This window comes from Melozone crissalis, unplaced genomic scaffold (genome assembly GCF_028551555.1).
Source record: "Melozone crissalis strain CALT ecotype California unplaced genomic scaffold, PUWL_Pcris_2 ptg000034l_1, whole genome shotgun sequence".
NCBI lineage: Eukaryota > Metazoa > Chordata > Aves > Passeriformes > Passerellidae > Melozone > Melozone crissalis.
Window position 1 is genome coordinate 25,074,586 of NW_026535812.1, and position 25,683 is coordinate 25,100,268.

The 25,683-nt window shown below is 53.6% G+C and overlaps 2 protein-coding genes across 2 annotated transcripts in view; one reads left to right on the forward strand and one right to left on the reverse strand.

The window, feature by feature from the left end:
* The first annotated feature begins 94 nt into the window (after nt 1-94).
* On the forward strand, nt 95-3,670 carry SSR3 (signal sequence receptor subunit 3). Its single transcript, XM_054282938.1, has 5 exons — nt 95-290; nt 960-1,086; nt 1,519-1,617; nt 2,530-2,661; nt 3,275-3,670. The coding sequence occupies exons 1-5, from the start codon at nt 152-154 to the stop codon at nt 3,339-3,341; spliced, it is 564 nt and encodes a 187-aa protein (XP_054138913.1). The 5' UTR covers nt 95-151; the 3' UTR covers nt 3,342-3,670.
* Nucleotides 3,671-5,903: 2,233 nt separating this feature from the next.
* KCNAB1 (potassium voltage-gated channel subfamily A regulatory beta subunit 1) overlaps nt 5,904-25,683 on the reverse strand; it is a 43,493-nt gene continuing 23,713 nt past the window's right edge. Inside the window, exons 3-14 of the mRNA XM_054282930.1 lie at nt 22,536-22,573; nt 20,763-20,842; nt 19,131-19,175; nt 17,961-18,005; nt 17,364-17,407; nt 14,274-14,360; nt 11,152-11,237; nt 10,260-10,380; nt 9,733-9,827; nt 8,734-8,854; nt 7,856-7,944; nt 5,904-7,290 (exon numbers count right to left, since the gene is read on the reverse strand). Coding sequence (XP_054138905.1) covers nt 7,201-7,290; nt 7,856-7,944; nt 8,734-8,854; nt 9,733-9,827; nt 10,260-10,380; nt 11,152-11,237; nt 14,274-14,360; nt 17,364-17,407; nt 17,961-18,005; nt 19,131-19,175; nt 20,763-20,842; nt 22,536-22,573 — 941 coding nt within the window. The 3' untranslated portion in view covers nt 5,904-7,200. The remainder of the gene's footprint in view (nt 7,291-7,855; nt 7,945-8,733; nt 8,855-9,732; nt 9,828-10,259; nt 10,381-11,151; nt 11,238-14,273; nt 14,361-17,363; nt 17,408-17,960; nt 18,006-19,130; nt 19,176-20,762; nt 20,843-22,535; nt 22,574-25,683) is intronic.

The window sequence follows — 25,683 nt, forward strand, 5'->3', positions numbered from 1 at the left end:
GGATCGGGGCCGGGGTGAGGGAGGGATCGGGACAGGATCGGGCCGAGGGAGGGATCGCGCCGCGCTCCGGAAGCGCTCCCGGCCCGCCGGGCCCGCCCCGTGGCGCCTGACCCGGAGCCGCTCGGCCGCGCTGACGCTGCCTTGTCCCGCCATGGCTCCCAAGGGCGGCCCCGGCGGCCGGCAGCAGTCCGAGGAGGATCTGCTGCTGCAGGACTTCAGCCGCAACCTCTCGGCCAAGTCCTCCGCGCTCTTCTTCGGCAACGCCTTCATCGTCTCCGCCATCCCTATCTGTGAGCGGGCGAGGGCGGGCGGCAGCCATGAGGGGCGCTGAGGGGAGAGGGGGATCAGCAGCCATGGGGGGAGCAAAATACCGTGGAAGACGGGGATCAGCAACCCTGTGGGGACCAGGAGGTTGGGGAGAGGGATCAGGGCTCCCCACCGCCCGCCGCGGGCTCTGTCCCGCTCCCCGCGGCGGATCCCGGGGCTGCCGCTCCGAGCCCCGGCGGATCCTGGCTCCGGGCAGTGCCGGGTCCCGGTTCTGAGCGTGTGGGATCCTGGCTCCGGTCCCCATCGGGTCCCGGGTCCCGCCGTGTCGGGTCCCGGTTCCAGCCCTATCAGATCCCGGTTCCGAGCCGTGTCGAGTCTCGGTTCCGGCCCTGTCAGATCCCGGTTCCGAGCCTTGGGGAGTCCCGGCCGCTGTGGCGGTTCCGGCCGGCAGGGCAGCACCACTGACGTGTCACCGCAGCAGCGCTGCCCGCAGGCTCGGCCGTGCTCTCACACAGCTCCTTCCAAAGTACTTTCAATGCAGTTGAAAGAATCCCGAGTGATTTTGGAGGAGTTGGCTTTGCTCAGGCAGAGGCTGTGGAATTACAGAGCTCAGATCCTCTATGGGTCTCCAGTATGGGGCGTTTTTTCTTGCAGAGAAGCTGCTTCAAATATCATTCTTCCTTTTGTCTAAGGGCTTTATTGGAGAATATGGCATATGGATCTTGTTCAGTCTGCAGTCCTGTACAGCGTCATGACCCTCATCAGTACCTATCTCGTGGCTTTTGCATATAAAAATGTCAAGTTTGTCCTCAAACACAAGTAAGCTTGGTGCTTCTTTGAATTTATCATTTCATAATTTTAAAAAACTGTCATTTATGGCTGTAGTTTTTTATTAATAAGAAATATTACTCAAAAAAATATTTTGCACAGAAGTATCTCCTAATTGGTTATTCTCTTGTAATTATAGTCAAATCTTGTCAGCTAAGAGTATGGTGAAATAGTAAATCCACCATCATGCTGCCTGGCTATCACCATAAATTATATTTAAATTATAAATTATTTTAGTTATTGGATGTGAATGATATTACTTTTAGTAATTGCTGTTATTAATTCTTACCCTTCACCTTGACAAAACTGTCAGGTATCTTAGCTAAGTTGTATTCTTCACTGTACACAAAACTCCCTGTAACACCAGGGCTGGGCTGTGGGGTTTTTCATTCTGAAGTGTGACATGAGTGGTGGTACTTACAGAGTAGCCCAGAAAAGAGAAGACGCAGTTTCCAAGGAGGTGACTCGCAAGCTGTCCGAGGCAGACAACAGGAAGATGTCCCGCAAGGAGAAGGATGAAAGGTGATCTCTCTGTCCTCCTCCTCCTCCTCTCCCTTGTTGTAGGAATGCCTTAAATGTCTTTGAGGCTCTGGGTGGGGCAGGAGGGACTGTGCTTGCACTGTTTTTCTGTATTTTGGGAAGCAGCAGCTGCAGGGTAGCTCGTGGTTCAGCCTCAAGCCCTTTTGAGGTGAGTTGTCAGGGGCAGGTCTCAGATGCACTCGGAGTTAGAGGGATCCCCACTGGGACTGTGCAGGAGGGGAGCTGGGGAGCCAAACTCTGTCTCCTGGAGAAACTACTGCACACTTCAGCATGTGGGTGTGCAGGACATCCCCATCCCTGGGATATCCCCATCCAGGAGGGGAGCTCAGGAGCCAAACTCTGTCTCCTGGAGAAACTACTGCACACTTCAGCATGTGGGTGTGCAGGACATCCCCATCCCTGGGATATCCCCATCCAGGAGGGGAGCTCGGGAGCCAAACTCTGTGTCCTGTGGAGAAACTACTGCACACTTCAGCATGTGGGTGTGCAGGACATCCCCATCCCTGGGATATCCCCATCCAGGAGGGGAGCTCGGGAGCCAAACTCTGTGTCCTGTGGAGAAACTACTGCACACTTCAGCATGTGGGTGTGCAGGATATCCCCATCCCTGGGATATCCCCATCCAGGAGGGGAGCTCGGGAGCCAAACTCTGTGTCCTGTGGAGAAACTACTGCACACTTCAGCATGTGGGTGTGCAGGATATCCCCATCCCTGGCAGTGCCCAGGGCCAGGCTGGACAGGGCTTGGAGCCTCTGGGACAGTGGGAGGTGTTCCTGCCATGGCAGGGCTGGGGTGGGACGAGCTTTAAGGCCCCTCCCCACCCAAACCATTCCAGGATTCTGTTACATCCATTGATTTAAATGTATTTGAAATTTTATCTCCACTTGCTCCTAGGATTCTGTGGAAGAAAAATGAAGTTGCAGACTATGAAGCAACAACTTTCTCCATCTTCTACAACAACACCCTCTTTCTGGTGCTGGTTATCATCGCTTCCTTTTTCGTGCTGAAGAACTTCAACCCCACTGTGTATCCTTTATCCCCACCCTGAAACCCCCACAGCCCCACTCCTGTTAGCTTCACCCTGGTTGTGGTTGTCCTGTGGGCTGTGGCATTCCTCTCTTGGTACCTGCAGCTCATGGTTAGCACAGCAGCTTAGAATGTTGAAACAAAAATAAGAAAAAAAAGTCTCCCAATTAAAGTCCCTTAAAACGGGAGGTGTTTTAAGATATGGCTTGGACAGTATACAGGAATTCTCCTGGCTTTGCCATTTCCATTGTGATTTTGGAGTGAGGACACAGCTCAGTTTCCTGCAGACACTGTGTCAGTGTTGGTTGCCAGGAGCTCTTCCCTGACAGGATGCTTCAGCTCCAGTAGCTCACAAGGGAGACATTTTGTTCCTGTAGGATATTATTATTGCCAACAGGGCAGTTAATTCAAGATCTGTATTTATAAAACTTGTAAGAACTTTACAAGTGTCTTTATTCTGAAGATGAGTTCTAAAGCTGTGTTTCAGCTTGCAATATTCCAGTTTTAAAACTCCACAGAAAGATCATTTCAATACCTTTCTTTTCATAAAGCTCCTCCCAAATGTTGTGTACCAAAGAAAGATCTTGACAATTCCTTAACCTGCTCCCTGCAGAAACTACATCCTTTCTATCAGTGCTTCCTCAGGACTGATTGCTCTGCTGTCCACAGGATCCAAGTAGACACAGAACCCTCAGCAGCTCCTGAGAGAGGCTTCAGCTGCCATGAAAATGCCTAAGGGTGGAATAGGAATATTTTTTGGTTTTTTAGCATGAGGAAAACGTGGGGAGGGTTTGAATCCAAAATGGTTGAATTGTATTTACTTTTGGTATCTTTACATGGTATTTGATATTGGAGTTACTCAGTTTTGGTTTTTTTTTTTACTTAGCAGGGAGAGGGGTGTGAGCTGTGAGCAGGCATCCTCTTTCTGCAGCTCCGCCCTGGGGACAATCCATTTATCATTGTAACTTGAAAAATTGTAATTAAAAAGAGCTTTTTTTTTGCCATTTGATTCCTTGTATTTTAATTCTTAATTTAAAAAAAAAAAAACGGGGATTTTCATACCTAGGTTTGTCTTTCTGCTTGCAGAAGAGAGGAGACATATACAAGCTAACATATTCCTTGGAAGCACTCCTCATTTCTGAGTAACACGGAGTCAGGACAAAACCTCAATCTCCTAGGAAAACGCTTTTGAAGTGGTTTCAATGCACTTTTTTTCATTAATCTTCAAAGTTATAAATAAATAAAAAACCCTGCCAGTCTCCCTGCACAGCTTAAGAAAAATGCTTTAGCTGGCTCTTAATAATGGGTTTATCAGACAATCCTGTGCCTTATTTTCTGCCTATCTCTGGAGCAGCTGTTCACTTAAATGCCAAACTCTACTGATATTAATGGAATTCTAGTTACAGATCCTGCCATTACAGACTTGGGATCCTAAAGAGAGAAGAAAGAGAAAGTTTTTAATCAGATTTAATGTAACAATTACTCTGCTAATCTTGGCTTCAATAAGATTAAATGGAAAATAGAGCAAAAGGGAGAGAATGTGACGAGCAGGAGACAGTAATGGCTCTATTTCTGACAAATTCAAGTACTTTTGGTCGTTAAATACTCTTTAATTAAGTTTTCTCTCAAAATACATGGGTTTCTCTTTATCCCTTCTGCCTGACTATTCAGCACTGGAAGGACACATTCCCTAAAGCTGCTGCCTGCCTTGGACAGTTTCCCTTTCCTTGGCCTCACGTCTCATGAGGGATATAATTGATGGGTTTTAGCTGAGTATTTAGCTCACATCAAGCAGATTTTTAACAGCCCTCTCCAAAATCCAGTGCCCAGCTCAGAGCCAGGCTGGCTCCTGTGGGAGCAGCAGGACTTTGATGTTGCTGTTTTTGCTCCGTTGCTCTGGGAGCCCCCAGAGCTGAACTCACCCTTGAGCAGACAGTGTTGTACTCACTGTCCTGGCAGGGCTTCAGCAGGTGTATTCCCCAGGAAATGCGCTGTCTGCCAAGAGCTTGGAAGCAGCACTTTCTTCTGCCATTACTGTCGGCTCACTGACTCTTTTATTACCAGCTTTTCATCTTCTCTTTGGGCTTTTTTGGTATTGACAGCTGCTGGGGCCTGGAGCTTAGCGTGTCACAATTTGCCTGGAGAGGGAACATTGAGCACTGACAGCCTGAAACAAAAGCAGGTGGGTGGGTGGGGTGGGATGTGTTCTGCAAAAAAACCCTCATCTTGAGCTTTCACAGAAAAGTTTGGGGCTTTTTTTGGTTGGCATTTGGATTTTTTTGTTCACTTTTTCCATTTGTTTTTTTTTAAGAGGTGTTTTGTTTTTCCCTTGCAATCCCCACTACAAGCTGCAATGATAAATAAAAAATTCATTATAAAACACTGAAATTACATTTCTCCAGTCTAATGCTGAGAGTTAATCTGAAGCAGGGCTGCTGCTTGGCCCCACATTGCCCTCAGAGCCTGTAAGGGACAATGCCATCTCCCCAATTAAAGTTAGGAATTGATCTAGTTTTAATACATTACTGGATTCCCAAGTACAGGAGAAGGGGAAGAGAGAACATTAAATTGTACCTCCAGGGGGAGGAAAAGGAATTAGTCTGTTACTGGCAGGATAATTATATTAGATTAATAAAGCTGTTAACTGTGAAGTGGTTGAAGCTCTGTAAAAATTACCAGTAGTTAGTGGTAATGCAGCAGTGGGGATGTTCCCAGGGCAGGGCCAGGTGGGCTCCACCCCAGCTGGCTGGGACTGGTCATTGTCACCTGGGGAGGCTGGAATGAGCAATGGGCTCATTCCAGGCCAGATCACAGAACAGGGCGTAGAAAGGAACATAAAAATAAAACAAGGCTTAGAAAGGAGCTTAAACCCCATCCAGTGCCACCCCTGCCATGGCAGGGACACCTCCCACTGCCCCAAGCCCAATGTCCAACCTGGCCTTGGGCACTGCCAGGGATCCAGGGCCTGCCCACCCTCCCCGGGAGGAATTCCTTCCCTAAATCCCATCTGAGCCAGGAATCCCAAAATCCCGTCCATCCCTGTCAGGCCAGGACAGGACAGACCTTACCTGGGGCTGCTGTGCTCCTTGGGGCCAGCCCAGCTCCCTGCTGTCCCTCCTGGGCACAGCTGGAACATCCCTGGGCACAGCTGGAATGTTCCCTGTGGAACATCACCCCCATCCTCAGCACAAAGCCCTTCTGGCCCAGCTCCAGTGTCAGTAACGGGGCTGCAGCTCTCAGGGTAGATGCACAAAATGCTTTTATTGTGTCCAAGCAGAATTCCAGTCAGACTGCATTTCTCATGTACAGCAGGAGTCATTTACACACACCACAGCTTCAAATACAGGAGGAGAGCACTCAGGTGGGGGAAGCTGCTCACCTGGCCCAGGTGAGTGCAGCAGGGGGAGTACAGGGGTCCTACAAATACTGTACAGAGCTGGGTCCCAGCAGGGACGGGAGAAATACAGACTGCAATCAGAGGAGCATGGTACAGAGCAAATCCTTGGGAAGGTACAATGTGGGCTTGAGCTGGGCAAATCCAGATGTAAATTCTTCCTGTCAACTCCTGTAAATGCTCACAAAAATCTGTTTAAAATGTGTCTGTGCATTTACTGATCCCCGGTTCCAAAGCTAGTGGAAGCAGGTGTAGCCTTTTGGAGTTCGTACCTGATTGTTCCTGCAGCTCTCAGCAGCTATATATTGTATATATTTATAGTATCTAGATCCTTTAAAGCTCCTGAATATTGAAATTCGCAGTAGCTCTGTCTACAAGCAGGCAGAAGTAGAGGCAGGTTTCTATAGATGCAAAACCCAATATTTAATCATGGCTTTCTTGGCTTAAGGTTTATGGAGAGTAGAACTTTGCAGAGCTGTCGTGCTCAGTAACCTGACATGCGTGTTTGAGCTTCCTAGCACTGCTCCAGGAGCACTCCACAGCTGGAACAGCTGGAACATTAGGAGCTGAACTATCTAATTGCTAACTAGTTCTCTGTCTCACAGCCTTTTATTCAACTACAAAGAAATCCTAGAGCTTATATTCAGCGTAAAAAAGCAAAGTTTGAGCTTGCCCCTTCCATCTGTTAACCTGAAGAAACTTTATAGTTGAGATTTCCCAAACATGGTTTTATTAAAACCTGAAGTTGTAGCTGGCTTTTCTTCATTGAAAAAATAGATCTGTACATCCTTCTTTAATTACCAAGTACCTGAAGGTTATAAATTTTTTTTTTTTTTTTTTTTTTTTTTTTTTTTTGCTTTACAAGTGTTTGTCACAGCACAAGCATGAGGTGCAAAGAGTAAAGTAAAAATTAATGAACTCGGTCAAGAAGGTAAGAAAATACAAGGTTATTCCTGGTCAGAAGAGAGATCAACTGTGCTTTTAAATTCACTGCAGAGTAGTAGCAAGAGCACACATCTCGAAGGATCCAGTGACAGTAGACACCGAGCAGCAAGTGCTGAATGATTCTCATGAGAGTAATTCAGGGCTGTACTGGAGTACAGAGCACTTCTAAACCATGCAGTCCAGGAAATTCATGCATTGCATTAGGATCTGTAGTCCTTCTTGCTGTAGGGCTTGTTGCCCAGGATATTATCTATTTCATTTACAATATGGGATGTCATCTTTGGAAGGACCTGGGGTGGAAGAAAGCGATGCTTAATCCAGATAGTTCCAAAACGAAACCCAGATTTTATCAAAGTACATTTCCTCTGGGCTTTTTGTGTGACAGATATTAAGCATTCATCTAATAACTTTCTCCCTTAAAGGAAAAACCTCTGGAGGATCTTTATGCAGTGAGAGAATCACAGCAAAGCCTCTCAGCTTTGTGTGTGGAATATTGCACCGGGACACGAGCTGGTGGCAAGGACTGCAGAGGCAGAGGAAGCTCTGACTGGGGAAAAACAACAGGGAATAGTTAAGGTGGGTGCAGGTGACATGTGACAGCACAGGATCTGTCACAACATGCCCTGGACTCAGCTGCATTTTCAGGTGCATGAAAGCTGCTGGTGCCACCCTCGTGTCACTGGACATGTCTGCAATGCCCCAAAAGGTGCTCAGCCATGGTGACAGCAGCATGGGCCTGATGAGGGTGCAGGAATGGAGCTGAGAGACAGAACGCCAAGTAGCCCTGTGCTGAGAGAAGGGGGTGCTGAGGTGTGGGGTGCCCCCCTGCACGGAGGTGCCACCCCCTGCACTCACCTGGATGGCTCCGAGGTTCTCGATCAGCTGCTCGGGGTTGGAGGATCCCAGGAGCACAGAGCTCACCCCCTCATTCCTCAGGCACCATGCTGGGAACAAAGGCACAGGGTGGTCAGGACACAGGGGGGCTGACAGGGCCTGGGCTCTGTCCCTGGTGTTTGACAGAGCCTCTGTCTCTGCTCAATAATCTCATTTCTTTGTCTCTACCCGGGGGAAGATGCACTGATCAAACATCAAACCCCACAGATCGTCCAGGATCCTGAGCCCGCTCCCTGCCCCAGCACTTCTCTGGCTGTGGGGTTTGGATTCTCCGCATCACAAGGATTCACTGCAGGATGTTGAACCAGGGATCACCTTTCTGACAAATGTGGTATTTTCCAGCCTCAGCTCTCAGCAGCATAATTATTATGAAAAAGCCCCAGATCTCATTTTGAACAGCATTCTCTTGTCTGCCAGCCCAGCGCCACAAAGGTGATGGCTTCATTGGGAAAGGGATGTCCAGGGGAACAGGGAGGTGGGGATGGCCATCCTGGGGATGCCCACAACACTGACCCTGTCAGCCACAGCCTGGTGCTGCTTCTGGAAACAATCCTGTTTTAATTAATTGCTGCCCAGAGCAGCTGTGGCTGCCTCTGGATCCCTGGGAGTGTCCCAGGCCAGGCTGGACAGGTTTGGAACAACCGGGATAGTGAAACCCCATGGCAGGGGCTGGAACAAAATGGGCTTTAAATTCCTTTCTACCCCAAACCCCTGCAGGATCAGTAATTTTTCACAGATTTTAAACAACAAACACATCTCCAGCTGCAGGCCCTGCCCAAACCACGATGAAAAGAGAGCACATTTTGTGTGTTAGCCCCTGGCAGCTGCGAGGCACCCACCAACAGCCAGCTGTGGCAGCGTGCAGCCCAGGCGCTCGGCGATGGGGGACAGGTCCTTCAGCTTCCCCTGCTGCTTCCTGCCCTCCTCGCTGATGATCTTCTCCTTCAGCCACTGGTAGCACTGCAGGGCAATCGCAGACATCAGGCCGTCAGCTTGCAGCCTCCAAAGTGGGGAGTTTAAGGCGATTTGTAATTATAATCTATAAATATCTATAAATAGCAGCACTTGAAAAGCCACGTTCAGCCCAGAAGGTCGTGGAGGCTGAGAACACAAAGCTGGGCTGCCCAAAGCAATTAGAGCAGCACCAGAATGTCTCCTGTTGTGCTCAGCTCTCTGGCTTTATTCTCACTCCAGAACCTGGAACCTCCCCAGTTTTCTTTCTGGACCCCATAACCCCCAATAAGAACAAAATCAGGATAATTGCGGAGAAATCACAATTAGTTCTGGTAACACCAGAATGCCAAAGCCTGTCAGAGAGGGCAGCCCCCAGCAGCCCATGGGTGTTCAGTGGGCTTGCCCTTGGCCTGGGGGTCTCTGGGGGGAAACTGGGGGGCTTAGCACCCCCATGGCTGGTACCCAGGGACACGATGTCCAAGCCTGTTGGACCTGCGTGGTTCAGGGGCTGCAAGGGGCAGCAGCTGCATCCATTCAGGGTTGGACTCCATGACCTTGGAGGTCCTTTCCAACCTTAAAACCCCAGGGTTAGCATCAGTGAGGAGCCCCACAGAGCCCCTGGCTCGTGGTGATGTCCCTCAGTGCAGGGTGGGGACAGCGGCCCCTGAGCCCCCAGACCTGCCCAAGCCCCCCGAGCTCCCTGCGTGGGGAGCCTGGGCTGGTTCTAACCCAGATTCTGCTGCTCTTTGGAGTGTGGTTGCCAGAGAAACCGAGCTGATCCATGCAAGCAGAGCCCTCCTTCTCACGAGGGAGCCCTTTCTTTCCCCTTTGTTGTTTTCCTGCCCTGACAAAAGCAGCACCACTCAAAGGTGCCCCAGAAATACCTTGAGTGAAGCCCTTGAGCTTTCAGGGACCCCGTTGCCGTATTTCCCTGAGATGATCCCACAGGCCAGGGGAGACCACGTCATTGCTCCCACCCCTGCAGAGGGAACACAAAAAGGGGTTTGAGGGGAGCGGGACAGATCAGAGCTGCAGCAAAAATACAGATTTCACTCAAAAACTAAACCAAGAGCAGACTGACTGCTTGTTTCTGTTGCCACAGGCAGCAACGCTCAGCTGGTGCTGCAGGAATGTGCTGCTGATGCCCTGAAGGATTTATTTCACTTAATGGACCACGTGAATCTCAGAGGGCAAGGAGCAGCCAAGCCAATTAATACTTAATATGTTCATTAATGTACTGTAGTTATTAACAGATAACATTAAGCAATCCTTCATCAGAGGCACAGTAAGCTGGTTTTTCTTTAGGGTCACTATTAGATAGAGGCTTGGCTGTGTCACAGGTCCCACCTGGAGCCCCAGGTCACCCTGCCCTCCATTTCTCCCTGGGAATGCCCAGCAGGCCCAGCCTCACCGATTTTGTGGTACAGCTCTGGCAGCTGCACCTCCACCTTCTCCCTCTGGAACAGATGGTACTCGGCCTGCTCACACACGGGGGGGATCATGTTGAACTGCCTGGCCACGGAGTAGGCTTCCTGCAGGGGGAACCAGGGAGAAAACACCTCAGGAAATGGGAATGTCTGCAGGACACGCCAGGCCACGTTCTGGGAGGGCACAGGAGATGGCCAGGGCAAGGGCAAGGGGGACCCACAGGATGCTGCAATCTATCTAATGTCCCTGGTTTGGGACATCAGAGACCACCTCATTTCACCCCCTGCCATGGCTGATATCAAACTGAAGGACTTGCCTTCAGTCAAACCAAAGGGACACAAACCCAAACAAACAAACCAACCACCCACACCCCCACACATCAGCCCATCTTCTCCTAATTGGCACTGTGCTCATTCTGGGACAGCCTTTTCAATTATTTCAGGTGGAAAGCCTGGATGGAGTGGAACCCAGCATGCCCAGGTCTGCCATGCCATGACCTCTGTGGCCTTCACCATCACCTCCATGGCCCCACCATGACCCCCACAGCCCTCACCATGATCACCACACCCCTCATCCCCTCACCATGACCCCCATGGCCCTACCATGACCTCCACGGAACCACCATGATCCCCAGGCCCCTCACCATGACCTCCATGGCCCCACCAAGGCCCCCAGGCCCCTCACCACAATCTCAGGCCCCTCACCATGACCTCCATGGCCCCCAGGCCCCTCACCACGATCTCCATGGCCCCACCAAGGCCCCCAGGCCCCTCACCATGATCTCCACACCCTCACCATGACCTCCATGGCCCCCAGGCCACTCACCATGATCTCCACACCCTCACCATGACCTCCATGGCCCCCAGGCCACTCACCATGATCTCCATGGCGCTCCAGCGGGACGTGCCCCAGTACATGGCCATGCCCTGGTTGATCACGTGTGTCATGGCCCGCACGATTTCTGAAAAACAGCAAAAAAAGGAGGGTGAGAAGGGCCCAGAGGCCACATTTCCACCAAACCCCTTCCCAAACACCCCACACTGACAGGCCTGAGCATGCTCCTGCCCAGGGGTGGCTGGAAAAGCATTTTCAGTGCAAACACCGAGACACCGACTCTGCAACTGGGTAAAAACTGCTTTTCCCACCTGCTCCTGCCTACCACAGCCTTAGGAGGACATTTCCTCCAAAACGGAACACAAGAGGGCAGCACAGTGGAAAAATAAACTTCAAAATAAATTCCTTTTTTTTTTAAATTTGCTTCCTGAAAGCACATATCTGGGTCTGCCTCTTTTTACCAGGGACAAAGCTGCAAGAATGGCTGATTGAACCCGACTGCACCAAGGGCCCTGTCACCCTCAGGTGTCCCCTCTGCACCACAGCAGTGCCCTGGTCCCCACTGCTGTGCCACCATCCCCATTGCTGTGCCCTGGTCCCCACTGCTGTTCTCTGGGACATGGAAGCTTCCAAGGCCACACACACCTGCACAGGATCCTGGATTTCACCCCTCAGGCCTCCCTGCCTGCCTGGGGGTGAAAAAACCCTCATGAACTTTAGTTTAAAGGAATCCTGGCTTGGTTTGGGTTGGAAGGGATGTTAAAACTAAAGGACCTTAAAGATCTTTTTCTTCCAAGCCCTGCTGTGGGCAGGAACACCTTCCACCTGACCAGGGCTCCAGAATTCAATCATGAGCAACTTCAAGCTGCTCCATCTGAATATTTAATTTAAAATTGTTTTCCATTTCCTACCACCATCAGCCTAAGCCTGTACATGATCCTTCCTTTCCTCCTTCCTCCTCAGCAGCTTCTCCCTGGGTTTAGTTTGCTATTTTTGCCCTGCCACCATTTCGGAGTTTTGGAAAACATTTCGTCACACGCCTCTTACACATCTCAGCCCGGGGTTGTTTGCACTTCTCCAGCCTCTACTCCTTTCAAAAAAAAACCCCAAAGTCAACTCAGAAAATGTATATAAATATACATTTTATATATCTCCTTGTTGAGAGAGCCAGAGGACAGCGATGGGATTTGGGAAGGGCACGGGCCCAGAGCTCTTCTCCTGCCAGCTGGATCTCAAAGGGCAGCACTCAAGAACAGGAGTTGTGCTTTTTTTTTTAATATAAATCAATGCTTCAAATCCCAAATAACAGTCCCTGGCACCATAACAGTAATAACTCTGAGGTAGGTTAAAGTTCCCTGGTAGGAATGTTGTCACCTTCCCTCCCTGCATGCCAGGCTGTGCCTGGGCACGCTGTGGGCACCTGGCTCTGTGACAGTGGGGACACACCAGGGACCACGGGGACCCTGCTGTCCAGCTGCCCTGCTGGAAGAGCCCCTTGCGATGAAGAACAAGCCCTGCCTGCCCAGCTGGGGGGGTGAGATCTTCATCCCAAGGAATGAGGCACAGAGCACACAGGAATTGTGGAGAGGACGGATCAGTCTCACCAGCCATCTCCTGATCCAGGGGCTGGGCTGGCAGAGGGTGGCAGGGGATGGCAGGGACACTCCCACTGAGCTGAGCCAGCCCCAGGGAGGGTGGGCAGCCCTCAGCCCTCACCCCCAGCCTGGCTCTGGGGCACGGCCAGACCCACAGCCACGAGCTGCCCGAGGTGCTCATCTCCAGCTGCTCCCTGCCTCCAGCACTCCCTGCTTTTACTATTTTAATTTGCTCAGAGACCTTTACGAACACGAAATACATTTGGGGGTTTAGGTTAAGCAGCTTTGCCAGGTGCCCTGAGGCCCAGTGACTGCCAGCACAGAAATCCCCGTGGATGCTCATCTGCTCCTTGCCCAGGGGAGCAGCAGAGCCTGGGCAGCCTGGGGAGAGGGATCTGCTCTGGCTGGGTCACAGGAGGATCCGTGCAAGCAGCAGGCAGGGAAAACAAACAGCACATTCAGGTTTTGGTCGGGTTGTGCCCCCCTGCTCAGGCTGCTCCAGCCCGACCCAGAGGTGCTGCCACGAGCAGGGAACACTTCAAGGTCACCTTCTCCTTCAGCAGGGGCTGCCCCACCCCTGGCAGTGCCCAGGGCGGGCTGGACAGGGCTTGGAGCAGCCTGGGGCAGTGGCAGGGAGCGGGATGAGCTCCAAGGTGCCTTCCTTGGCTCCCTTGGGAGAAGCTGAGGCGTGTGTGGTGCTGAGCAGGATGGAGTGGCTCGGCAAGCAGCGCTGACAGATGGCCCAGCAGATGCTCTGGGATGGAAGTGCCTTAGTGGGTGAGCCATAAAAAAGGCAGGAAGAAGATGGGAAGTGTCTCCAGCATGCCATTCATAAGAGGAATGTCCCTTTTTTCACCCTGCTGCAGCCTCAGCCTGTGCCTGGTGCCAGGGCTGGCACTGGGGCGTGGGCTCAGCTGTGCCCTGGGCAGGGCAGCCCCTCCACGCTGCTCAGTGACAGCAGAGCGGGCACAGAGGGCACAGCTCCCTGCCAGACACAGCACAGAGCCTGCCCTGGCCTCAGCAGCTCCTGAGATCCCAGGCTGGCCCTGACCCTCATTGGGGGGCACCCACAGGTCACCCATGGTGGCACAGCCCACGTCCAGCAAGGTGCCAGCACTCCTGACATGGAGCTCCAGCTCTGTCTGATTCCCATGGACCATCCAGCACAGCTCCTGTGCCACCTGCCATGGACCATGCCTTGAATCCAGCCACAAACCCTCTCTGTCTGAAGGAACTCAGAAAGGAAATGCTCCAAACATTGAAGGCACTCCTGGGACAGAAAGGAAACTTCCATTTCCTTCTCAAGCCTACAAATTCATGTTGTGGCAGGGTAAACATAGAAACCTTAAATAGGGTGGGAAGGACCTTAAAGGACACCTAATTCCAACCCTCTGCCATGGGCAGGGACACTTTCCATGGACCTGCCTACCAAAATGAGATATTTCCCGTTTAAGCTGCCCCACCTGAACAACTGATTACAAATTGCCCTTCCTGCCCTCCTCAGTGTCAGCCCTCAGACCAGGACCAGGCACTGAGGGTTAACCCTTTCCTGTGCAGCCCCCACCAACCTTCCATGGGGGTGTTGTTGTCCGGCCGGTTGGCAAAGACCACGTCCACATACTCCAGCTGCAGCCTCTGCAGAGAAGCCTTCAGCCCTGGGCACGGGAGAGCAGAGACAAGGACAGGCAGGGTCAGAGGGAGGCAGGGAACAGGGCCAGAACGGGATCAGACGCAGCTGGCTGTACTTAAATACCTGCATTTTTATATAGACACGGGTTTATATAGATACACACAGTCAGGATGTGAGAGGATGCTGACTGATGCTGTCCCACCTCCCTGCAGCCATCTGAGGAGGAAAGCACCAGTCAGGCCACACACAGAGCCCCTCCTTCTCCAGGAATGTGCTTTATTCAGGGCTCCAGGATTGTGCTGACCAGCCCTGGTTTCAGAGCTGTCCCTGTCAGCCTGGCAGAGGCACTGCCAGGGAATTCAGTGCCCTGCAGGGAATTCAGTCTGCATTGTGTCACGGAGCCTCTCCTGCTCAGCCCCAGCTCCTGAGGCCAGGGGGGGCACCCCAGGGTGCAGGGGGTGGCACTGGGGTGGGCTGGTGCCATGGGAGCAGGGAGAGCAGCAGGGAACAGGCGAAGCATCACCTGCCAGGTGAGCTGTGCCCTCTCACACTGCCCAGGGAGTGCCCACAGCTGTGCCCTCCCACACTGCCCAGGGAGTGCCCACAGCTGTGCCCACCCACACTGCCCAGGGAGTGCCCACAGCTGTGCCCACCCACACTGCCCAGGGGCTTGGGCACAGCAAGCCCCAGCCCTCTGCAGCTCAGCCCATAAATGCCCAGGTTTTCAGAGCCTCCCTGTGAGGATCTGATGGGAGATGGCATCGAACCCCTGCAGATATATTTATATATCCATGTATGAGTCTATGAGAGAGGGCGAGCAGAGGATGCGCATTTTATCCAGCTCAAAATTCAGCAAACATTTCCAGCCCGCTCTATTTTGACTCATTCTTCATGAACATTCATAAAAACATTTTGTTCTTGGGAAGATTTGTAGAAAATAACTGTTCAAAATCCTCTTCTCTCTCTCACGCACACAGATATATATAAATATATATAAAAATATAAAATATCTCTCATTGACCTTAACGTTGTTTGCTGGGTGTTCTGTGAAATTATTCCAACTCTTGCCAGTGCTTTTCTGTCATTTCATGAAGCAGCTCCACAAGAAATGGAAAATGGCTGGGTCTGGAGTGCCTGTGACACATCTGCCACCTCCCTGAGCTCCTTCAGTGCCATCCCCTCACTGAAGCTTATTCAGATGAAAATCCAACAAAATGTTGCTACAAGAGAAGCTTTCTGCAGCATTACCTTACTGGGAGAGCCCCGGGATCCTGCAAACACTCCAAGATCCAACTCTGCAGGGAATCCTGGATAAAATGTGCCAGGAGCAGGAAGGGGGAGGATGGAAGGAGCCAAAGCTGCACCAGAGAAGGGCTGGCCCCCATTCACCCCACCTGAGCTGGGCACTGCCCTGAGGCTCCCACTTCCCAGGTGTGCAGTGCAGAGAGGAGGAGCTGTGCCCAGAGGATGCCATCCCTGAGCCCCAGCAGCAGGATCTGCACATCCCATGGGGGCAGCAGGCACAAACAGGGGCACAAATCCTCCCCTGGGCTGGCACTGCCCTGCTGGGGCTGGCACTGCCCGGCTATGCCCCTCCACAGGACAAGGTCACAGGGGACACTGCTGCTCCAGGGTGTGACCCTCAGTTCCCAGGCACGGTTCTGATCCTGGCACTGCTCTCCCTGTGCTGGGAGCTGAGCCTGGCTGAGCTGAGCCTGCAGAGCCAGCTCTGGGTCCAGCCCAGGCACACACGGCCAAGGCTTTGCTGTGGGCAAACAGAACACAGAGTTCCTGCTGTCCCCTCTCCTGCAGGGACATGGGGACAGGGACAAGGCAGAGCAGCAGGGAAGGGGAGGGAGCAGGGATTGGGGTCAGGAACCCAGGATGGGATGGGGAGCAGGAATTGGGGTCAGGAACCCCAGAGATGGGATGGAGCCAGGAGGGGAGCAGGAGGGATTGGGGTCAGGAACCCAGGATGGGATGGGGAGCAGGAATTGGGGTCAGGAACCCCAGAGATGGGATGGAGCCAGGAGGGGAGCAGGAGGGATTGGGGTCAGGAACCCAGGATGGGATGGGGAGCAGGAATTGGGGTCAGGAACCCCAGAGATGGGATGGAGCCAGGAGGGGAGCAGGAGGGATTGGGGTCAGGAACCCAGGATGGGATGGGGAGCAGGAATTGGGGTCAGGAACCCCAGAATGGGATGAGGAGCAGGAATTGGGGTCAGGAACCACAGGAGGGGAGCAGGGATTGGGGTCAGGAACCCAGGATGGGATGGGGAGCAGGGATTGGGGTCAGGAACCCCAGAACGGAGCAGGGATTGGGGTCAGGAACCCCAGGATGGGATCCATGGAGCCAGGTGAGGGAATGGGCAGCAGAACTGAGCCCCTGAGCCCTTGGGAAGCAGCAGCACCAGGACCAAAGCTCAGCCGTGCCAGTGGAGCCTGGCAGCCCTCCAGAGACTATTTCTGCAGGCTGACATCATGCCACATCCTCATCCCTCCAGCTCCACAGACAGCCCAGGCACCCCTGGCCACGTCTGGCCCCATGGGGAAGGGCTGGGGTGTGCAGAGAGCTCCCCAAACCCAGCAGACCCCATGGAGTGAGGGGGCTGCCAGTGCAGTCCATTCACTGACACTTTGAGGGGAGCCAAAACGATCCTTGGGGGCATTTTGGGCACTTCAGGATGAGTTTGGGAACTGCTCTGCGTGGGACTGGCACGGGGGCAGTGGGATCAAACGGCCCCAGCCCATGGGAGAGAACTGGGATCCAACAGGACAGAGCCCACCAGGGCAGCCCCAGCCCCTGGCAGACCCCAGGCCATGGAGAGCACTGGGATCAGCTGCTCAGAGCCCACCAGGGCAGCCCCAGCCCCTGGCAGACCCCAGGCCATGGAGAGCACTGGGATCAGCTGCTCAGAGCCCACCAGGGCAGCCCCAGGCCCTGGCAGACCCCAGGCCATGGAGAGCACTGGGATCAGCTGCTCAGAGCCCACCAGGGCAGCCCCAGCCCCCGGCCCAGCCCAGGTACCTTCAATGATGTGTTTCCTGGAAAGGCCTCGCTCCGTCTCTGCCCTGCAAGGGAAACAGCAACAGCTGGCAGAGGTGCCAACAGCCCGGGAGCAATGAGCTGTGTTCTGATTTAAACATCCCCAAAATTACAGAATCCCAGACTGCTTGGGCTGGGAGGGACCTTAAATCCCACCCAGTGCCACCCCTGCCATGGCAGGGACATCTCCCACTGTCCCAGGTGCTCCAAACCTGGCCTTGGGCGCTGCCAGGGATGCAGGGGCAGCCCCAGCTGCTCTGGGAATCCCATCCCAGCCAGGAATTCCCAATGTCCCACCCATCCCTGCCCTCTGGCACTGGGAGCCATTCCCTGTGTCCTGTCCCTCCATCCCTGTCCCCAGTCCCTCCCCAGCTCTCCTGGAGCCCCTGCAGGCCCTGCCAGGGCTCTGAGCTCTCCCTGGAGTTTCTCCTCTCCAGGTGAGAAACTCCAACTCCTTAAAACACTTGGCAAAATGAACAGAAATGCAATGACAGCAGCAAAGCACCCCAGGCACCATTAACCTCGCCTGGCTGCAGGGCTGGGCCAGCAAACCCCAGGACAAGTGGCTGTCACACTTACTTGCCACCCCAGTACAGCTTTGTGGTTATCACCAAACTGGACCTCCTGCAAAAAGAACAGGAAAATTAATAAAATTTTAAAAATAATAATAATAATAATAACAAAGCAGATGCTACCCATCAGCAACTTGTAAAACCTGGGAGCATTGTTTCTGCTGGGGATGCTCAAACAGCCAAATCAGCTGTGAAATGTTGAGGACACTGACTCCAGCTCTGGTCTGGGGGAATTCCCTGCAAATGGAGCTCTGGTAGCCAGGGAGAGCCCAGGAATTGCCAGGTGCCCAGGGAATGGCACCTCTGTGCCCAGGGCATTGCCCCTCTGCAGTGGGGTGAGCAGCACAGGGGAGATGAGCTCAGCTCCTTCAGAAGATGCAAAGTGAAATATCCTGAGGTGTTTTGGTAAGGGATGCCCATAAATAGTCAGGGCACGAGGAAATGGAATGAAGTCAGGGGAAGTTTGGATTGGACATTGTGATAGAAAGCAAAGGCAATCCCAGTGAGGTGACCAAACACCCAGACATTTGTAATCACTAAATAAGCAGCACCCAGCCCTCTCTCCAGGGGCAGCAGTGCTGTTCCCTCCTGCCATCCTGCCCGTGCCTCTCACTGCCAGGCAGCACTCCCAGAGCTGTTGAACTCCAGTGTGAGACATCTGAATTAATCTGTAAACTCTACACGATATTAAATCAAAGATTTATCATCCTCCAGCTGCCTCGCTGCATAACCAGACACGTACAACACAATTTCCCCAGCTTTTATTGCACTTCATTTGATTTCCTCCGCATCACCCAGAGTATTTCTTACCCGGTAATCACTCACCCCCCTAATCCCCTCGGCTGGGTGTGGAGAGAGCCCTGCTAGACCCCTCCAGCTGAACCTGCCTGGGACACACACACACAGAGGAGGGCTTTGAAGATTATGCAAATCCCCTAAAACCCACAACATATGCTAATGTGCATCCTTTAAAAGTGTCAGCTCCTCCCGGGCTGGCACAGCTCTGCATCCTTACCCCAGCAGGGATGAGGTGCCACAGCCAGCCTCCCACCCGGGAGGGCATCACAGCCCCGAGGGTGTGGGACACCCCAAATCCCAGGGGAGCTGTGGCTGCTCCTGTGGGACCAGGGCACCAGCAAGGGAAACCCCCCAGATCAGAGGGAGTGCCATACTGTACCTCCAGCCCTTCTTCTTCAGGATGTTGCCCAGGATCACCTCGGCCCTGTGCAGGAAGAGCCCGGTGTGAGGGGGGCAGGGGGTGCTCAGTGCCCCCAGCCAGCCCGGCTGCAGCTGCCCCTGCCCTCCCTGGTGACAGTGACCCCAAACTGGGACAGATCCACCTGCCCTCCCCCGGTGACAGTGACCCCAAACTGGGACAGATCCACCTGCCCTCCCTGGTGACAGTGACCCCAAACTGGGACAGATCCACCTGCCCTCCCCGGTGACAGTGACCCCAAACTGGGACAGATCCACCTGCCCTCCCCAGTGACAGTGACCCCAAACTGGGACAGATCCACCTGCCCTCCCTGGTGACAGTGACCCCCAAACTGGGACAGATCCACCTGCCCTCCCTGGTGACAGTGACCCCAAACTGGGACAGATCCACCTGCCCTCCCTGGTGACAGTGACCCCAAATTGGGACAGGTCCACCTGCCCTCCCCAGTGACAGTGACCCCCAAATTGGGACAGGTCCACCTGCCCTCCCTGGTGACAGTGATCCCAAACTGGAACAGATCCACCTGCCCTCCCCTGGTGACAGTGACCCCAAACTGGGACAGATCTACCTGCCCTCCCCTGGTGACAGTGACCCCAAATTGGGACAGGTCCACCTGCCCTCCCCTGGTGACAGTGACCCCAAATTGGGACAGATCCACCTGCCCTCCCTGGTGACAGTGATCCCAAACTGGGACAGATCCACCTGCCCTCCCCAGTGACAGTGACCCCAAACTGGGACAGATCCACCTGCCCTCCCTGGTGACAGTGACCCCAAACTGGGACAGATCCACCTGCCCTCCCCCGGTGACAGCGACCCCCAGGTGGGACAGGTCCATCCAGCACAGAGCCTCTTGTCCCCCCCTGCCCCTGCCCAGGTCCCCTGTGCCTGAGCCTGGGCTGGTCCCTGTGCAGTACATGATGTCCCAGCCCAGCTGGGAGCCCTGTTGGTTGCCCCGGCCCCATTTAGCACAGGTGGTGTCCCCCATCCCATGCGTAATATCCCCTTATCCCATGGGTGATGTCCCCAACCCCACAGTGGCTCTGAGAGCAGCCAGAGTGGCCCACCCCAGGATTCCTGCCTGGATCTGTCACAGCCCCAGGCGCCCAGCACCCCTGAGATCCACACTCCCTTCCCATTTGTTCGGGGTGTTTCTCTCCCCGTGCCAGCACCAGTGGTGCTCTCCAGCCTTTGCTGGGTACAAGAGCCTTTGGGTTCATTATCTGGGTTTATTTGATGGGTATCCCAAATACAAAGGCTCTCCTGTCCCACTTGGGGACAAAGAGGCTTTCCAAGCACACCCAGAGCCCAGCACATCAGAGGGGGAGCAGAGAGCCCAGGGACGGCAGGTGCAGCTCTGCCAGCCCTTCTGGGCACATCTGCCCAGGTGTGGCTGTGCCCCAGCCCTTTCCAGGCACACCCTGCCCAGATGCAGCTGTGTCCCAGCCCCTCCCGGGCACACCCTGCCCAGCCCTGCCAAGGTGTGGCTCTGCCCAGGTGTGGCTCTGTGCCCCAGCCCTGCCCAGGTGTGGCTCTGTGCCCAGGTGTGGCTCTGTGCCCCAGCCCCTCCGGACACACCCTGCCCCCGGCACTCACTTGCCGGCCGCGTACACCTCGGCCGTGTCGAAGAGGTTCACGCCGCTCTCGTAGGCGATGGTCATCAGCTGCTCGGCCACCTGGGGAGCACGGGGACAGCAGGTGACACCACACCCAGCAGGGAAAGCCCCACAGCGGGACAAGCCGGGCTCAGCACAGCCCCTGCCCAGGGACACCCCGGCAGGGCACCCGGGAGGGATTGAGGGACCCCAAAACACGGATTTACATCGATCCCCCGGAGCCAGCCCGGCAGGAACTCATCTCCCCTGGCAGGAGCTTCCCGTCGGGAAGGCAGCAGGAATTTAGCAGGGTTACAGGAGGTGCTCTGCAGGGTTTAGCACAGAACTGGGGGGTTAATGTTCCTCTGGCTGCCTGCCTGCCCGTCCTGCAGCTCCCCAGAGATGCTGTGGGGTGGGAAAATGCCTGACAGGCATTTGTGGAGCACAGGGGAGTCCTGGGGCTCCTGCTGCTCCCGGGGGGATGAAGGTTCAGGCTCAGCATCCCAAATTCAGGGCTGTGCTTCTGTCCTGCTTTGCATGGAATTACGGTGAGCAAGGGGCGCAGGAGGACCAGAGAGCAAAGTGGACAGCAAAACTGGCCTTGACTGAGCATCACTGACCGGCCATCATCCCACAGGGCCATGAGATGGGACCAAAACTGGGGAGCCCTTGGGCTCAAAACTGGGGGATCCACGGGGACCAAAGCCAGGGAATCCACGGGACCAAAGCTGGGGGATCTACAGGGATCAAAACTGGGGGATCCATGGGACCAAAGCTGGGGATCCAGGGGATCAGCAATAGGGAATCCACCAGGACCAAAGCTCGGGGAATCCATGGGACCAAAGCTGAGGATCTACAGGGATCAAAGCTGGGATATCCATGGGACCAAAGCCAGGGACCCACGGGACCAAAGCTGGGATATCCATGGGACCAAAGCTGAGGATCTGCAGGGATCAAAGCTGGGATATCCATGGGACCAAAGCCAGGGGAGCCACCAGGACCAAAGCTAGGGATCCACTGGGACCAAGCTGGGGCTCCATGGGATCAAAGCTGGGGATCCACTGGGACCAAAGCTGGGACATCCACAAGATCAAAGACAGGGATCCACGGGATCAAAGCCAGGGATCCACAGTGATCAAAGCCAGGAGATCCAGAAGAAGCAGCAATACCATGACAGATGGAGTGAATTTAAAGGAAAAGCCCTTGGAACGGAGGCCCCTGGGCTCTCTCCCTCACGCCAGAGCTGTTTTGGGGCTGTTCCACACTGGGGGCAGGCAGCTGCTGTCCCTGGGGCGCGCACATCTAGGACACCTGGGCTGCAGAGGAGCGCACGTGCAGCCAGTGCTGCAGGGGTGATTCCCTGCATCAGGAGCCATCTGCTCCAGGGAAAAGCACGGAGCAAACCCGAGCTCGTTTTCAGTGGTTCCGGCTTGTTGTGTCAAAAATAAATCACCTTTGTAAGGCCAGCCATGACTGTATTTAGGATTGCTGCCCGTTATGTCCACACACAGAAATAGTTCCCAATCCCAGTGCAGGAGCCCAGGGCAAGGAGGGGACATTGCTGGGGACAGCACAGGACAGGAGATGGCCCTGAGGGGTGGATGGGGCTGCTGAGAGTCCATCTCTGGAAATGGCAGGCTCATCAGGGGGTTGTGGCAGAGCTCTGGGTAGTGACTCCCTGCTGTCTCTCTGTGCAGGAAGGCTCCAGGAGCCACAATTTCTTTTAAAAATGAAATTAAAACCCCTCAGAATGTGGTTTGTTCCGTGCACTCACCTCATCTGAGATCTGACCTCCAAAAGTGACCCAGGTCCCTGGAAAAAGCAAAATAATCTGTTACTACAAGAGGGTTTCCACATCAAAAATGAGAGTTCACCAGAATTCCCTTTGGGATTGAATGGGTTTTAGATGGGGTGGGCTGGCTCAGGGGGTGCTGCAGCCCCAAGAGAGCTCCTGCAGCCAGGCAGGACAGGGCACCTGCTCCCAGCACAGGCAGCTGCCCAGGAAGCACCCAGGGGATGCTGTGGTGCCAAAATACAGAGCTGGATTCAAATCATGGGATGGTTTGGGTTGGAATGACCTTAAATCCCATCCAGAGCCACCCCTGCCATGGCAGGGACACCTCCCACTGTCCCAGGCTGCTCCAGCCCTGTCCAACATGGCCTGGGACCCTTCCAGGCCCTGAAATCTGAAGCTCTTTCCAAACCAGAAATCATTTTCCAAAGCTTCAATTTGACAAATTGGAAAAAAATCCGTGATGCTGCCACAACACATCATTTGGGGAATGAAACTCTCCTTAAATATGTACTTCAGCATTTAGCATCCTGAAAGGCAAAATCAGAATTAAAAAAAAAAAAAAAAAAAAAGAAGACATAAAAAGAGAAATATTTCTTCTGACAGGGAAGATTTCCAACCCACAGTGACTTTTCCCTGGGAGCTTTTCCATGAAGCCAATGTCCAGTGCCAGCCCAGCCCAAGGGCATTGCCTTCCCTAGGCTGGCTCCTAAAGCTGCTGCAGTTTAGGCTCAGTTGCTGGCTCTGGTCTATTATTAGGAAAACTTGGGGCATTATGTCTTCATGATCATTGCTTAATAAAAAAATAAAATTAAAAAATAAAATTTCCCGTGGTGGAAGCAGCGTGTGGATTTAACCGGATCATAAATCAGTTGGGGTTGGAAGGGACCTTTAAAGGTCAGCTGGTCCAACCCCAAGGAATTCCCATAGGAACACGATTCCTGTATCTAGATTTTAAATGTATGATTTATTTTAGGAATACAGATCTCCTCAGGCAGTGGGGAAGAGGCAGCAGAGGGCTGGGCAGGCAGCAGGGAGCTGGGGAAGAGGCAGCAGGTCAGACAGGGGCCCTGCCCAAACACCGCTGCTGCCCTGGGCTCAGCAGGGCTGTGCCACCCCTGGGCCTCCTGCCAGCCTGTGCCAAGGTCCTCTGAGCCCAGCACAGCCCCTCCGCACCCTGCAGAAACCCAGGGGCCAAATTCAGCCATTCCATGGAGGGAGGGATGGATGGAGGGATGGATGGATGGATGGATGGAGGGATGGATGGAGGGATGGATGGAGGGATGAAAGGGATGGATGCATGGATGGATGGAGGGATGCATGGAGGGATGCATGGAGGGATGCATGGAGGGATGCATGGAGGGAGGGATGGGGCAGAGCGCGCGTGGCTCTCCCACCTCCCCAGAACTGAAAGCTCTCACGGACAGAGGGGCTCAGCTCCCAGCTGGGAATCCCAGTGAGGTTTCCCCAGCCCTGGCGGTGTCCCAGGCCAGGCTGGGAGCAGCCTGGGGCAGAGGGAGGTGTCCCTGCCCCCCAGGGTGGCACTGGGGCACCCCCTCCCACCCCATCCGTAATGCAAGGATGGGACAGGACAGGGACTGCAGGGCCAGGGCTGAGCTGTGATGCTGCCAAGGGACAGGAATTGCAGCTTTCCTGCCTGCCTGCACTTGGAAAGATGCAGAAGCTGCTCCCGGACCCTCATCAAAGAGGGATGGGGTCCCTGGGTGCCGGGACATGAACCCCGAGCAGGGTGGAAGGGCTGGGGCAGCTTTGATCAGCCCTGCTCAGAACACAGCCCCCCATCATCCCTGGCAGCAGCAGCTCGCTCCTTTCCCTCAGAAAAAGGCCAGTCTGAATTTTTTAATACGTCAGGTTTCTCTCAGTGCAAATAAAGCTATTTAAAGATGCACAAAGTGTGAGTTCAAACTGCAACTCCTGACTTCCTGCAGCGCAACCCGAGCTGAAAAAGCCAAGTTTGCCACAGATCGGAGATGAAATGGAAACTAAACAAATGAGCAAAGAGAACACATTTTCTGGTTAATTTTGTATTTTCTCTAGCTCTGTAAGGACAACAATAATGGGACAGGAGTACCCCTGCTGCACCTTGCTGGCTACAGAGCTCAGGAGAGGTATTTTCTCTGATTATTGGAGTTTAAATGCTCTGGTCCTGCACAACAAAGATAAAACTGAAACCTGTTTTCATTTTATCTTTAAGCTTCTTCATGCAGATAAAAAAAAATAACCAAATGAAGCCTGATTTCCATGTTAAAGCTTCAGAGGTGTTATTTTTACAGGAATACATTAAAATGTGTTTGTACCAAAAAAATGGGTTGAGACTGTTTATCTCAAAGTGATTTTTTTTCCCTTTTGCATAAGCAGCACACAGGTGCACAGGTGAGAGGGAAGAGGATTATTCATCCTCCCCACAGAGTGCACATCCTCTCAAAATTCACCTTGTGACACAAAGCACATCCCACTGAGTGGCAATGTGCTCGGGGCCTGGGGCACAGGGAGAGCTCAAATCAGAATAACAGCTCCTGAAATGCAGGGAATAAATAAATATCTGTGCTGCTGGGCAGCCCTGCCTGAGCCCCCAGCCCCAGCGGGGCACAGCAGCACCAGCAGGAGCACACGGGGGGGGATTCCAAGGGGTTTTTCCCCATCATTATCACCAAAACCAGGCAGGGATGTGAGTTTGGGCTCAGCAGGGTGAGCTGCAAGCACCAGGTGTGGCTGGGGAGGGAAGGGCTCTGCTCCAGGAGTAGGGAGCAGGGAGGGCACCCCAATCCAGGCACAGGCTGCTCCCCTCCCTCTGCACGTTGAAAAAGGCAAAAAAAAGCAGAAGGAGCATTTGGCATTTCAAACAACAGCCAAGGATGATTCACAACCTCAGCCAACACACTCATTTGGGAAGAAAAATATTCTGGAGAAAGACATGTATTTTTTTAAATTGCTGCTTCCCCCTGTCCAAGTGACTGTCTCTCACCCAGCCCAGCTCATGGTTTGGAAAGGCATCCCCTGCCCCAGGACAGACAGACTTCCACCGCTGCCCCTCGCCCCTCACCTTCCTCTCTTCTGCCATGAGAGGTTTTATAAGTGGATTTCCTCACCCTCAAGGGGAATTCCTGCA

Bases quoted from the DNA above. Each gene is read 5' to 3' on its own strand.
- SSR3 (XM_054282938.1), top strand. From the start codon at position 152: ATGGCTCCCAAGGGCGGCCCCGGCGGCCGGCAGCAGTCCGAGGAGGAT. The intron at 291-959 runs GTGAGCGGGCGA...CTTTTGTCTAAG, and splicing joins CGTCTCCGCCATCCCTATCT to GGCTTTATTGGAGAATATGG. The intron at 1,087-1,518 runs GTAAGCTTGGTG...TGGTACTTACAG, and splicing joins AAGTTTGTCCTCAAACACAA to AGTAGCCCAGAAAAGAGAAG.